We start from the raw sequence: 14958 nt of genomic DNA, 5'->3' as shown, positions 1-14958 counted from the left end.
CCTGGGGATTGGCAACCCTAGTTAGGTACCACACTAGTGGTATTTGTCTCCAAAGAGTTGTGTTCTGCTAAAGTAAGAATCATAGAATGCTATGCCATTAAAGGTTACTAGAACTGGAACATAGGGTTGGAAGGAACCTCCAGGGTCATCTAGTCCAACCCCCTGCACAATGCAGGAAATTCACAAGCACCTCCCCCTAAGTTCACAGAATCCACATTGCTGTCAGATGGCTCTCTAGCCTCTCTTTAAAAACCTCCAAGGAAAGAGAGCCCACCACCTCCCGAGGAAGCCTGTTCCTGTGCGGAATTGCTCTAGCAGTCAGGAAGGCCTTCCTAATGTTGAGCCGGAAACTGTTCTGATTTAATTTCAACCCATTGGTTCTGATCCTACCTCCTGGGGCCACAGAAAACAATTCCACCCCATCCTCTAGATGACAGCCCTTCAAGGACTTGAAGATGGTGATCCTATCACCTCTCAGCCGCCTCCTCGGCAGGCTAAACATGCCCAGCTCCTTCAACCTTTCCTTATAGGACTTGAAGAGGCTGAGTGGGTTCTGCTGATTGTTTCCACAAAAGGAAAGCCATCCTATTAGCGGAATGGAACTTCCCTATCTCCCTTCTTCTCTCACTGCAGTCCTCTGATTTTCCCAAAATGTGACTCCTCTCCCACAAACACACCAGGACCTCCACACAAACCAGGATCAACATTAGGAGCAAATTGAAGGTCTGCGATGGGAAGGAGGAATCTGCAAAAACTGCACCCTTAACAATTGGTGGAGTCCAACCCAACTTCACCTTCCTGCCTTGCCCTCTATTAGGTATCCTCAGTGTTGCTTGGGACCTCGGAGGTTAGCCATATTGGTTTGATGTAGAGCAGGTAGATTCGAATCCAGTAGCATCTTAAAAGAACAGCAAGATTTTTTTTGGGGGGGGGTATTGGCCTCTCTACTCACGAGTTGCTGCCAACTTCTTCAAAGTAACACAGATATCCCATCCCAAGAGGAAGCCTTTCAATCAGAGACTGGAGCCTCCAGAGGTGGAAAGGCACATGGTCTTCTGGGGACGGGGCTTCCCCACACTGGCCAGCTGACTGAGGGTGGGAAGGAGCCTGGGAAAGTGGAAGAAGCCCTCTGGGACCTGGGGACTGGCAAGCCTAATTTATGGGAATCTAATGGGTGTGGATTAGGAAGGACAGATGTGCAATACAGGTGAATCTGAGCCTCATAAACTTCTCAGGTGCATATACCCAAGACACAGATGGCAAACCTTACAGGATGCTCAGATGGAGCTCCAGCACAAGTGAGGCTTCTAGTTTGGTTCAACAGAGTGGGCAGCTTTTATGTGCTTGCAAGAAGCCGCTCCCAGCTGATGTGACGTCAGAGCAGCCGTGCCTACAAGAGTTCATCGAATCAGGGCAAAGAGACACCCGCCTTCCATGTGGTTCAATGCAGGGGTGGCATTCTAACAGGAGCTCCTTTGCATATTAGGCCACACCCCCTGATGTAGCTGTGGAGAAATGCCATTTTGGCTGGTCTTTCCCTGGGAGTGGTTGGAGGAGTCTCTCAAACTTTATGCAGGCTTTGGGGCCCAGTCAATTCCTCCTTCCCCTTCTCCTCCTGTCTGGAAGCAGCAATTCTGAGGAGGTCTCCTAGAGAGGCAGGAAGTCTTTCAGTCTGGTTTCCCAGAAGGCTGCAAGAGGGAAAACCAGTCGGTGGGCGGGAACTGGGTTTTATATTAATGATTTTTGGCAGGAAGCTTTCAGTTTGAGTTGGGTTTTGAGTTCAGTCAGTTGTAGGGTTGCCAAGTCCAATTCAAGAAATATCTGGGGACTTTGGGGGTGGAGCCAGGAGACATTAGGGGTGCAGCCAAGATCAAGGCTGTGACAAGCATCATTGAACTCCAAAGAGAGTTCTGGCCCTCACATTTAAAGGGACAGCACACCTTTTCAATTTGTTCCTTCCATAGGAAATAATGAAGGATAGGGGCACCTTCTTTTGAGGCTCATAGAATTGGACCCCCTGGTCCAATCTTTTTGAAACTTGGGGGGTATTTTGGGGAGAGGCACTAGATGCTATACTGAAAATTTGGTGACTCTACCCCCCAAAACAGCCCCCCCCAGAGCCCCAGATACCCGCAGATCAATTCTCCATGATTTCTATGGGAATAAATCTCCATACGGAATAATGGAGTTCCCAGCAGACATTTCCCTCCCCCCGCTTTCTGACGACCCTGAAGTGGGGGGAGGGCCTCCAAACTGGGGGATCCCCTGCCCCCACCTGGGGATTGGCAACCCTAGTCAGTTGCGTTGTTGAGTTGGTCTGTGCTGGATGGTATGGCCAGCACAAGTATTGTATAATAGGGAAAGGAGGAGCATTTTCCCCTACTTTCATTTATTTCTTCTGTTCACTACTTTAAAATGCCTGCATATAGTTATAAATTTTAAATAAATGTTTTGTCTTTTTAAAAGGTAGTCCCTCTGTACCACCAAAGTTCCCCAACCGCCTTAGACCACGCTACTGCAAGAGAGGAGCCCAGGAAAGGGGGAAGGCATGACGTTGGCAAGGGTGCCAATCCTCCAGGGGTCTCCCAAAGAAGGACTTTGGTCTCTGGCATAACCGGGCGCTGGGTTGGCAGAGGACCTTGAGGCCTGGCCTCAGAACTGGCAAAATCAATTAATACTGCTTAATAAATACGTAAAAGTAACTGTTCCCCCCAGTCAGGAACTTCTAAATTGAGCAGGTGGTGGCAGCGTGCCCTAGTGGCGGGAAGAAGATAAGCTCCCTTCAGGAGTTGGCAACTCAAAAGGGAGCTGACGGGACCACGTCTGAAGGCAGAATCGGGCCGGTTCCTTCACAGTAGCCAATCCTCCAAGAGCTGACAAAGCTCTTTTTTGCAAACTCTTGGAGGATTGGCTACATGGGAGGTGGGGGTGGCCTAATATGCAAAGGAGCTCCTGCTAGAATCCCATCGCTGGTCCAATGAATGTCTAGAACCACAGTGTTCTAGAAGCGTGCTTAAAAAAAAAAACAACACAACTAAACCAAAGAAATGAAAACAACTTTTTAGGAATGTAGATGCGAAATTCCATGGGCAATTCTCTGCACTTGATTACAGAAGGCAACTGGCCAATATGAGGACAATCTCTCCACACAGAGCTGCTATTAAGTGCACAATTCCAGCAACCGGTCACCTCTGCTTGAGGATGAGGAAACTTGCAAGAGTGTCGAAGTCTGGAATATTCCGTCCACTAGAAAACCAACTCAGCCATCCAACAGTCAACACATAACCCCAATGAGATCTTCGGGGGCAATCAACCTTAACCATCAATAATCCATTGTTCCCTTTTAACAATCAACAGTCTAATAAGGTGCAAAGTCATATTGAGAAGCCTTTGAAAACAGTCCAGTTTGAATCAGAATGGCATTTAAACATCAACGGAACATGTAGGTTTCACCAGGCTGAAATTTCAGAATTCGTTGGTGCTTCTTTTGCACATCAGGCGTGAATTGGAACGTTTTAAGTGCATACCCCCCAAATGTAAGGTCTGAAAAAAGAAGCCCATGTTTGCAAACATTACTGTCCTACAGGTATAGTCATCAGACAGCTTTGATTGGCTAGGATTCCCTGTCGAGTTTTCTGCCAAAGCATTTCTCCAGTTGCCTCGATCTTGTTTTAGCAACGTGCGGTAAAGGAGCCCTGCATATTGCCAATAATTTAAAAAAATCAATTAATACTGCTTAATAAATATGTAAAAGTAACTTTTCTTATCTTTCAAAGCAACAACGAAAAAAATCTATAACTTCCACGAAAGTTAAGGATGATTGTCCCGTAATTAACTAAGGCAAATCTGTTTTATGTGGATTTCTCTCTCTCTCTCTCTCTCATTCTCTCTCTTTTTTTTAACATAAAGCAATCACATAAAAATAGTTATAAATAGAAAAAATTCCAAAGGATCTCCCACCCTCCCCCACCACGTCCCATCCCGACAAAAACAGGAAACGTAACAAAAAAAAAGAAATCGTCCCATTTTGCTTCAAGTACGTGTAGATCATACAGTACTCCGAATCTTTGGATATTTTACAAGGACTCCAAATCGTAGGCCAAAAATGGAAAAGAAAAAAAAAACCTGCTGAAGGAATCTATTGTCTGCAAAACAGTAGCTCAGAAAGGTGCCTGTACATATATATATACATATTTTAAAAAAGGAATTTGGGGGGATCTGATGCCATTTTGGACGAGTTTGCTTGTTCTTTCCCCCTTCTCACAATTCGCTTGCTGTAAAGATGCCTTTTGGTGGTACACAAACAAGGTGGAACAGTTTGCAGGGACGGTATTATTCCCCACATCGTCTCAGGGTCTGAAAAATAGTCCTTGGTCGAAAGGTCCCTTTGGAAGCGGGATCTTTTGGAAACGGGATCCATAGCAGTTCTGAAGATTGCACATCCTTCTAGGGCCTGTGGAGGAAAGAAAAAATATGTACATTAGATCTCTTTCGGCAGCACTTTTGATAGTCCATTTAGCGGGCAAGTATTCTACGATGGAAGACCCCCGTGGCGCAGAGTGGTAAAGCTGCGGTACTGCAGTCCTAAGCTCCGCTCACGACCTGAGTTCGATCCCAGCGGAAGCTGGGTTCAGGTAGCCGGCTCAAGGTTGACTCAGCCTTCCATCCTTCCGAGGTCAGTAAAATGAATCCCCAGCTTGCTGGGGGGAATGCGTAGATGACTGGGGAAGCCAGTGGCAAAACACCCCGTGAAAAGTCTGCTGTGAAAACGTTGTGAAAGCAACGTGACCCCAGAGTCGGAAATGACTGGTACTTGCACAGGGGACTACCTTTACCTTTTATTTTATGATGGAAGGTAACAGAAAAAGAGAACAAAGGGACACACCTTTGAAAGTCCTTGTGAAATGTGATCTTGGCACCCAGGTTAAAAATATTTATTAATAAAAAAGAAAGAAAAAGGAGATGATATTGGATTTATACCCCGCCCTCCACTCCGAAGAGTCTCAGAGCGGCTCACAATCTTCTTTCCCTTCCTTCCCCACAACAGACACCCTGTGAGGTGGGTGGGGCTGGAGAGGGCTCTCACAGCAGCTGCCCTTTCAAGGACAACCTCTGCCAGAGCTATGGCTGACCCAAGGCCATTCCAGCAGGTGCAAGTGGAGGAGTGGGGAATCAAACCCGGTTCTCCCAGATAAGAGTCCGCACACTTAACCACTACACCAAACTGGCTCTCCAGAAAAGTTCATAAGTATACTTTAGCCCCACACCAGATGAGCAAAACACCCTCGCTCTGTTTTATTGTAGGGCCCACCCAGGTGAAAATGGCATGGGACATACTAAAAACATCCACTGGGCAGACGTTGACTTAATTGCTAGCTTCAGAAATGGGAGCAAGGTGGCTGAGTCCTGCCAGTCCGCTAAACCCCGTACTCCAGGGGTCCGGGAGCGAGAAATACGGGCGTGCTGAAAGGCTGTCGTTGGGCCCCAGGGCAAAGGCGAAGATCCCACCATTCCGCTCCAGGTCGAGATGCGTCCTCCCAAAGAGCTTCATTTGGGTCTCCTCAAACTGGCTCTCTAGCTCTTGCAAACTCAGAGCGCTCTTGGCTCCGTCCATAAAATGCTTCGGGCTGGGACCAGGAAGGCACAACCCTGCGCCGCCGAGACTCATCTCTTCCAAAGCCGGCGGCATCAGGAAGTTTTTCTCGTCCGGTTGGCCATTCTGTGCAAACAACAAACTCGCCGCTCTCCAGGTGGCCGGCTTGCGCCCCCTCCTGGGCCGGGAGATCCGGCAGCTCTGGCGCTTAATGTGGCGGTGCAGGTGGTCCGAGCGGGTGAAACTCTTGTAGCAGAACTTGCACTGGTATGGCCGGATGCCTGTGTGGATGCGCATGTGGTTTTTTAAGTCGTAGTTGTGGACGAATTTGGCATTGCAGTGGATACAGAGGTAGGGCCTTTCTCCAGTGTGCTTGCGCATGTGGATCTTCAGCTTGTCCTGTCTGCAGAAACGAGAAACAACAAGACGCTTGTGACTGCCAGCTCCCTGCCCGTCTACAGGGGTCGACTGGCCATTATGGCTGTTGGGAATTTTCCTGGCGAGCCCACCTTCTCCTGGCCAGGATAATACACCATACAGCTCACCCAGTCCAACCTCCAAGCTAAAATACGGCACCTCCGATCGAAAGGGAATGCTGGAGTCCAAACTTAAACCAGAGGAGTTAGCCGCTAACTCCTCTGGTTTAAGTCTGTTGCTGCTAAATAGGAAGACTCCAGCATAGGGTTGTCCAGACCTCGGATTCAGCGGGAGTTCACAGGAGCACAGCTCCTGAACCTTTCTGAGAGTTCCACCTCCTCCTTCCCACCTTGTCCATTGAATAGTAGGTGCAGCTACATAACAAGCCCTGGATGAGCTCCACCACCTGTTTTTCTACAAAATGACCCCTGGGGTTGCCAATCCCCAGGTGGAGCAGGGGATCTTCCAGTTTGGAGGCCCTCCCCCTGCTTCAGGGTCATCAGAAAGAGGGGGGGGGTGTCTGCTGGGCACTCCATTATTCCCTATGGAGACCAATTCTCATAGAGCAGGGGTGGCCAACGGTAGCTCTCCAGATGTTTTTTGCCTACAACTCCCATCAGCCCCAGCCATTGGCCATGCTGGCTGGGGCTGATGGGAGTTGTAGGCAAAAAAACATCTGGAGAGCTACCGTTGGCCACCCCTGCCATAGGGTATAATGGAAAATTGATCTGTGTGTGTCTGGGGCTCCACCATTTTGAGGTAGAGGCACCAAATTTTCAGCATAGCATCTGGTGGCTCTCCTCAAAATACCCACCAAGTTTCAAAAAGATTGGACCAGAAGGTCCAATTTATGAGCCCCAAAAGAAGGTACTCCTATCTTTCATTATTTCCAATGAAGGAAAGGCATTTTAAAAGGTGTGCGGTCCCTTTAAATGTGATGGCCAGAACTCCCTTTGGAGTTCAATTATACTTGTCACAACCTTGCTCCTGGCTCCACCCCCAATGTCTCCTGGCTCCACCCCCAAAGTCTCCTGGCTCCACCCTCAAAGTCCCCAGATATTTCTTGAATTGGACTTGGCAACCCAGTAGCACCCTTAAAAGTAAAAATTTTATTGTAGCATAAGCTTTCGAGAAACACAACTCTCTTCATCCATGCATCAAAATTCAGTATAAGGCAGCTTCATATATTTGATGAACCCCCACCACCACCACCACCACCAATGTTCCCTCCAAGCTGCAGTCTTGTGAGCAAAAATTCTACTTTGGCATGAAAGTTGCGAGCGACTGCATAAATTAGTGTGCTCTGGGGTCATCCTTCCTGAGCTAAGGCAAAAATGTGTGAGCTAGTTCGCACTAACTCAGCTAGTTCACACTAACCCATTAAAAATCTGTGAGCTAGTTCACACTAATTCAGCTTAGAGGGAACACTGCCCACTACTGGAGGGACCAGGAAACCCAGGGATTTTTTTTTTCCTGCTGGAGCCCACAAAAGCAGAGCCCACCTAGGTTGGCCAGGGCTCCAGCTGGGCCAATCTGCCATGTGACAGTCACGTGCTCCCAGGCCAGGCCTAATATGCAAATGAGTTCCTCCTGGGCTTTTTCTACAACAAATAATAATAAAGCACCAAGGGAACCAGATGATAGCATTTTGGATTCTGATGAGAATTGTCCCGGTACAAAAACAGGTGAAGCAACCCTATTTTCCCCTGTAATTGCAAACACAATTTTAAACACCGATAATCTGCTAAACTCTTCCTCTCCTCACACACAATCGCACTTTACAGACAAATGCTTTCCTTTTGTTGATTATGTAACTTCACAGGAACTTCCTCCTTACAGTCCCTCACAGATGGCTATGATCCACTTCCAGTTTCTCTTCTCACCTTCTTAGCTCTCTTATTTATCGCCATCCATCTCAATCTATCTTTCCAGCCACGGGAGTGTGTAGGGACGGTGGCTCAGTGGTAGAGCATCTGCTTGGTAAGCAGAAGGTCCCAGGTTCAATCCCCAGCATCTCCGATTAAAAAGGGTCCAGGCAAGTAGGCGTGAAAAACCTCAGCTTGAGACCCTGGAGAGCCGCTGCCAGTCTGAGTAGACAATACTGACTCAGTATTCTACTGATTCAGTAGAAGGCAGCTTCATAGGTTCATATGGTATCTACAATTCTAAATATTTTAACTTCCCGTTTAACCTTTTCTCTTATCCTACTTTTTGTCCTTTCTCTTTTCTCTTAACTGTTTTAAATCTCGTTTAAGCGGCAGATTGATTGAATGCTTTTCTTGAACGATACCAATAGAGAGATCATCCAGCTTTTGTTTCGAAATGTTGTTTGGCTTTACATTTTAATTAACATACTCAGGTTCCACTTACATGTCTGTATCATTTGCTGTTGCATTGTATGCGATACCTCCTACGCTGTATTGTATGATTGGTGCAACTTTATTTTGAAATAAATTTCTTAATTTTTTTTTTAAAGTTTGCAAATACTTTCCTGATGGCCCAAGCCAAAGGCTGATTTCGCACTGACCTTTTACTGGCGCAACCACCCTCCTCACGCCGGCGGATCTGCAGGGATTTCGCACCAGAAGCGCCGGCGCAGCCAAAAGAGCCGGCAACTTCCGTCCCGAAACCAGCTCAAACGGAAACCGCCAAGAAGCAGCAAAACGTTTGAGCGGGTTTCGCGACGGAAGTAGCCGGCTCTTTTGGCTGCGCCGGCGCTTCTGGTGCGAAATCCCTGCAGATCCGCCGGCGTGAGGAGGGTGGTCGCGCCAGTAAAAGGTCAGTGTGAAAACGCCCAGAGTGATCCACATGCAAAGATTTTAAGCCAAACCAACTTAAAAAAAAAACAACTGTGAAAGTCTCAGGCCAGCAGGGGGCAGCACCGACCCGCATAACAGCTTTGCCAGCTCTTGCTTGGAGACAAGCTTGAAGCGCGGTGGTGGAGGTGAAGGAAAGTGATATCTAGCGGCAGCCAACATATGGTGGACCCATAGCGTTTTCTAGGCAAGGAGCTTCTCGGTTGTGATTTGACAGCGCTCGTGTCTGTACGTGGTTGTACGCGGCGTCAAAACAAACCAGAAGTCCCAGGGCGCCTGAAAGACTAGCTATTTATTCTGGCATTAGCGAGCCAAGGCGCGCTCCTTTTCTTTCTCTCCACGACACCTGAAGAAGTTTACTCTGACTCTTGAAAGCTCATGCTGGGAAAAATACTGTGAGGCTTTAAGGTGCACCTGGAGCTAGGCTTCATTCAGCACCTTTGTTTCCCCCCAAAGCAAAATAATTCTGCTTGTAGGACTGAATTCCCCGTGGCTGAATTCACAGTGTCACCTCTTTGGCATCACCCAGACCAGCGTTCCTCAACCTTTTTGGCGCCAGGGACCAGTTTTGTGGAAGGCAATTTCTCCATGGACCGGACGGGGGCGGGTGGGCGATGGTTTCGGGGATGATACAATTGTGCACTTTATTTCCGTTCGTTTGCTGTGGTAGTTAAGTGTGCGGACTCTTATCTAGAAGAACCGGGTTTGATTCCCCACTCCTCCACTTGCAGCTGCTGGAATGGCCTTGGGTCAGCCATAGCGCTCGCACAGGTGTCCTTGAAAAGGCAGCTTCTGGGGAGAGCTCTCTCAGCCCCATCCACCTCCACTTGCACCTGCTGAGATGGCCTTGAGTCAGCCATAGCTCTGGCAGAGGTTGTCCTTGAAAGGGCAGCTGCTGGGAGAGCCCTCTCCAGCCCCAGCCACCTCACAGGGTGTCTGTTGTGGGGGAGGAAGGTAAAGGAGATTGTGGGCTGCTCTGAGACTCTTCGGAGTGGAGGGCGGGATATAAATCCAATATCTTCATCTACCTCACAGGGTGTCTGTTGTGGGGGAGGAAGGGAAAGGAGACTGTAGGCTGCTCTGAGCCTCTGTCCTTGAAACAGCAGCTGCTGTGAGAGCCCTCTCAGCCCCACCCACCTCACAGGGTGTCTGTTGTGGGGGAGGAAGGGAAAGGAGATTGTGAGCCGCTCTGAGACTCTTCGGAGTGGAGGGCGGGATATAAATGCAATATCTTCATGTACCTCACAGGGTGTCTGTTATGGGGGAGGAAGGGAAAGGAGATTGTAAACTGCTCTGAGACTCTGAAATTTGGAGTGGAGGGAAGGATATAAATCCAATGCATTATTACTGCTACTACTACATTGTGAACATATGAAGCTGCCTTCTACTGAATCAGTCCCTCGGTCCATCGAAGTTAGTATTGTCTACTCAGACTGCAGCGGCTCTCCAGGGTTATCTAGCTGAGGTTTTTCACACCTATTTTGCCTGAACTCTTTTTAGTTGGAGATGCCGGGAACCGAACCTGGGACCTTCTGCTTACCAAGCAGATACTATACCACTGAGCCACTGTCCCTCTCAAATATATATACCTTTAAAAGCCCTATATGGCCAAGGACCTGCTTACCTTAGGGACCGTCTCTCCCCACACATTCCCCAGAGGGTACTTAGATCTGGTACGCAAAATCTATTATTGATCCCCGGGCTGGGGGAGGCAAGATTGAAATCCACCAGAGAAAGAGCCTTCTTGATTGCTGTCCCCCCATTGGTGAATCAACTGCTGGAGGAGGTTAGGGCCTTGTGGGACCTTGCCCAGTTCAGCAAGGCCTGTAGGACAACACTATTTCGGATAGCCTATAACTGATTCTGGATCCGCCGATAATAGTAGCAAAAGGACACCTAATAATAAGTTCTGAACGCCGTCGGAAATGAAATGACATCGAATGACGTCAGCACCATATTGTTTCAATTGTTTTAACTGTCTTGTTGTTTAATTGTCGAACTGATTAATTGTCTATTTGTGACTACTCTTGTTGAATTGTTTCATTTGTGATTTTATTGACTGTGAGCCGCCCTGAGCCTGCCTCGGCGGGGAGGGTGGGATATAAGTCTAATAAATCTAAATCTAATGAAATAATTATACAACTCACGGTTGCTAACAGGGTTTGGGGGCCCTTGACTCAGACCACCAAAAACACAGAGAAGGGCGTATTTCTTCCTTCCTGGGATTTTTATTTGTTCGCTTAGTACCTCTTTCTCTCATCTTTCCTCCCAAGCGATCAGGGTGGTGCATGTTTGACCCTCACGGCAGCCCTATGAGGAAAGGCAGGCTGCAGTCAACACAAGGTCACCCAGGCAATTGGGTGATTCGAACCTGGATCTCCCCAGCCCTAGTCTGACACAGCAGAAGCAGAGTTTAGAAACTGATTCGTCGCTTTGAGTGCCAAGTTTGGCATGTGGAACTGTCTGATTCTGAATCGAACCCTTGGCCCATCAAGGTCAGTGTTGTCTACTCAGACCGTCGGAGCAGCTCTCTGAGGCCTCTATCAGATGCTTAACTGGAGCTGCTAGGGATTGAAATTGGACCTTCAAGCGGGGATTCTGCTATCCTATCTTTTGTTTGCTGTGATCTGGATGGCTGGGATTGTCAGGTCTCAGATGCTAAGCGAGGTCAGCCCTGGAAGGCACATGTGCCCTGTAGCAGGGGCTTTTTTTGTAGCAGGAACTCCTTTGCATACTAGGCCACACACCCCTGATGTAGCCAATCCTCCAAGAGCTTACAGGGTTCTTCTTACAGGGCCTACTGTAAGCTCTAGGAGGATTGGCTACTTCAGGGAGGTGTGGCCTAATATGCAAAGGAGTTGTGGCTTTGTGGGCAAAAACTCTATGGTAGAATGAGTTCACACAACAGAGTTTTGGCCCAAACCCAGTGTCATGCCCCCAGGTGAAGAAGAAGAAGAGGAGGAGGAGGAGTTTGGATTTATACCCCGCCCTTCCCTACCCAAAGGAGTCTCAGAGCAATTTATAATCTCCTTCCCCTTTTCATCCACACAGCCAATCAGAAGCCCCGCCTACTTTCTATATGGCCGGGGACCTGCCTACCTGAAGGACCGTCTCTCCCCACATGTTCCCCAAAGAGTGCTGAGATCGGGAACCCAAAATCTTCTCGCTATCCCCTGGGCCAAAAGAAGCCCGCTTAAAATCCACTAGAGACAGGGCCTTCTCTGTTATGGCCCCTACATGGTGGAATCAGCTGCTGGAGGAGGTGAGGGCCCTGCGGGACCTTGTTCAGTTCCGCAGGGCCTGTAAGACGACCCTCTTCCGGCTAGCTTATACCTAGCTGAGATGAGAAACTCAATGTAGCTTTGCCAGACTCCTGTTCACATAGCTTTGGAATGTTTAATGGTTTTAATGTTTTATCTGCTCTAAATGTTTTAATTGTTTATATATTCAAATAATTGTTTGATTTTATGTCTGACTAATTGTTGGGAGCCGCCCTGAGCCACTTGTGGGAAGGGCGGGATACAAATCTTAAATAAATAAAATAAAAGCAATTGGTGGGTGACACAAATAATGGTGGGCAACATGGCACCCAAAGATACCACAGTGGGGACCTTTGGTCTACAAAAAGGGGCCCCCACGGTAGAACTCAGTCCCTGGCCCCTCCTTTTGTCCCTCCTGTTTCCCTCACAATGACGGACATTTTGTTGCCACCTTCTTGTTGCAGGAACTCCTTTGCTTATTAGGCCACCCCCCCCCCCCCCTGATGTATCCAATCCTACAAGAGCTTACAGGGCTCTTCTTAAAGGGCCTACTGCAAGCTCCAGGAGGACTGGTTACATCAGGGGTGTGTGGCCTAAAATGCAAAGGAGTTCCTGCTGCAGTGCTACCAAGAAAAGCCCTGGTCGCCATTTACACATTTTGTGCCTAAAAAGAGGAGGCATCTAGTTTGTTAGTGCTAGAGCACAGAGTACTTTCTTTCAGCACATGCACACCTGGTAAACCGGACTTCACAGATATTGCACATGTATGGCTTCTCTCCCGTGTGGGTCCTCATGTGTCGCGGCAGCTTCCCTGCCCCCATGATGATCTTGTTGCAAATGGGGCACTGTTGCGAAGCCTTGGGCTTGATCTTCCTCTCTTCCGGCCACCGGGGGAAGACTCCCCCAAAGTGCGCGGCGCTGAGGAAGTTGAGATAAGCGCTGTAATCGTTCTCGGCTTTTATGTGTCCCAAGTGACCCGCCGGACTGTTGGCAAACATGTCCTTGAAGAGGTCGTTGGGGAAGGGCCCCGGAAGCGGATCCTCTTTCTCTTCCTCCTTGATTTTCCTCTTCCGGATCACCAGGTCTAAGGGGCCACTATCGATCTGCTGTTCCTCCACTTGGGAGAAGGGGCTGAATTCTCCATTCCAGAGGTGAGGGAAGAGGTCGGGTGCGAACGGAGACAGAGTCGGTTTCTGTTCTGGAATGTTTGCTTTGGGGTAGAGGTTCTCCCTCAGCAGGGACTCGATAGAGAAGTCTCTAATTACACCCAGGGAGCCATTAGTGCTGTTAGCTGGGAAGCGATTGGGAAACCCGCTTGGACTTTCTGTGTACACTTCTTCGCTAAGGTCAGATTTCGAAGGACTTTGGTGACAGCTCATGTCCTGGACGTCTGTTAAGTTCTGACTCGCAAAGTCTTCGGCTTCCTCCTCCTCCTCTTCTTCCTCCTCCTCTTCTTCCTCTTCCTCCTCCTTCTCCTCTTCCTCCTCCTCCTCCTCTTCCTCCACAGGCTCCATGATTTCGTGGCAAACGTTGATGACGCACTGGATCTCCAACATCTTGGCCGCGTTGAGGATGTGTTTGAGGTTGGAGGCGGTGATCGTGAGGGTGGAGGTGTAGGCAAACTCTAGGATGGCTGAAAGTGCTTCAGGCTTGACAAAGTCAATCTCGTAAACGTAGGGCTGATCCGCTAAAGTGCCAGCAGTGAAGAGTTTCTTAAAATATTGGCTGCAGGCCGCCAGGACGGACTTGTGGGTCCTGTACTCCTGATCCTGGACGATGAGGATAACGTCGCAGAGGAGACCATTGTGGCGCTGCTCGTTCAAGCCGCAAAGAACTTCGCTGCTGTGGTTTGGGAATGGGATCCCAATCAGGTCTTCAACGCCATTGGCCATATTCTCATGTAGAGCCCTGGGACAAAAGGGGGAAAAAAATCCACCGTCAATGAGAATATCTGTATTTATTAACCACACAAACCAGAATATCTTGATCTTCTGGAGAGCCAGTTTGGTGTAGTGGTTAAGTCTGTGGACTCTTATCTGGGAGAGCCGGGTTTGATTCCTCACTCCTCCACTTGCACCTGCTAGCATGGCCTTGGGTCAGCCATAGCTCTGACAGAGGTTGTCCTTGAAAGGGCAGCTGCTGTGAGAGCCCTCTCAGCCCCACCCACCTCACAGGGTGTCTGTTGTGGGGGAGGAAGGTAAAGGAGATTGTGAGCCGTTCTGAGATTCTGTCCTTGAAAGGGCAGCTTCTGGAAGAGCTCTCTTAGCCCCACCCACCTCACAGGGTGTTTGTTGTGTGCGGGGTGGGAGGTAAAGGAGATTGTGAGCCTCTCTGAAACTCTTCGGAGTGGAGGGTGGGATATAAATCCAATATTTTCATCTTCTTCTCTACTTATAAGTTTTTAATATTTTCCTTCAGTTGTGTTTTTTTGTTTCTTTTCTATTTACTAACACTATTTTTATTTCTCTCTTTTTCTACCTTCCTTTTCTTTTACTGTGCTAGTCATGGATCGTGCCTAATTATAATTACCAGATAGTACATTTTGGAATAACTTGTAATAGTTTGCATAGGGAATATTTAGGCAGTTAAGAATTCATAGAATAAGAAGAATTGCAGATTTATACCCCACCCTTCTCTCTGAATCAGAGACTCAGAGTGGCTTACAATCTCCTATATCTTCTCCCCCACAACAGACACCCTGTGAGGTGTGGGGGGGGGGCTGAGAGGGCTCTCACAACACCTGCCCTTTCAAGGACAACCTCTGCCAGAGCTATGGCTAACCCAAGGCCATTCCAGCAGGTGCATGTGGAGGAGTGGGGAATCAAACCCAGTTCTCCCAGATAAGAGTCAATAAACTTAACCACTACACTAA

General features: G+C 48.4%; 1 protein-coding gene and 1 long non-coding RNA gene across 2 annotated transcripts in view; both read right to left on the bottom strand.

Moving 5' to 3' along the window:
- The window catches only part of LOC132569783 (uncharacterized), a 463235-nt gene that overhangs the window by 258237 nt on the left and 190040 nt on the right, over positions 1-14958 (bottom strand). The gene's annotated exons all lie outside the window — the stretch shown is intronic.
- ZBTB7C (zinc finger and BTB domain containing 7C) lies at positions 3043-13992 on the bottom strand. The gene is made up of 3 exons (XM_060236194.1): positions 12819-13992; positions 5338-5996; positions 3043-4453 (listed from the first exon to the last, which is right to left on the bottom strand). The coding sequence occupies exons 1-2, from the start codon at positions 13976-13978 to the stop codon at positions 5366-5368; spliced, it is 1791 nt and encodes a 596-aa protein (XP_060092177.1). The 5' UTR covers positions 13979-13992; the 3' UTR covers positions 3043-4453; positions 5338-5365.

Source organism: Heteronotia binoei, chromosome 4 (genome assembly GCF_032191835.1).
Source record: "Heteronotia binoei isolate CCM8104 ecotype False Entrance Well chromosome 4, APGP_CSIRO_Hbin_v1, whole genome shotgun sequence".
NCBI classification, from domain to species: domain Eukaryota; kingdom Metazoa; phylum Chordata; class Lepidosauria; order Squamata; family Gekkonidae; genus Heteronotia; species Heteronotia binoei.
This window is presented reverse-complemented; position numbering and strand designations above follow the sequence as displayed.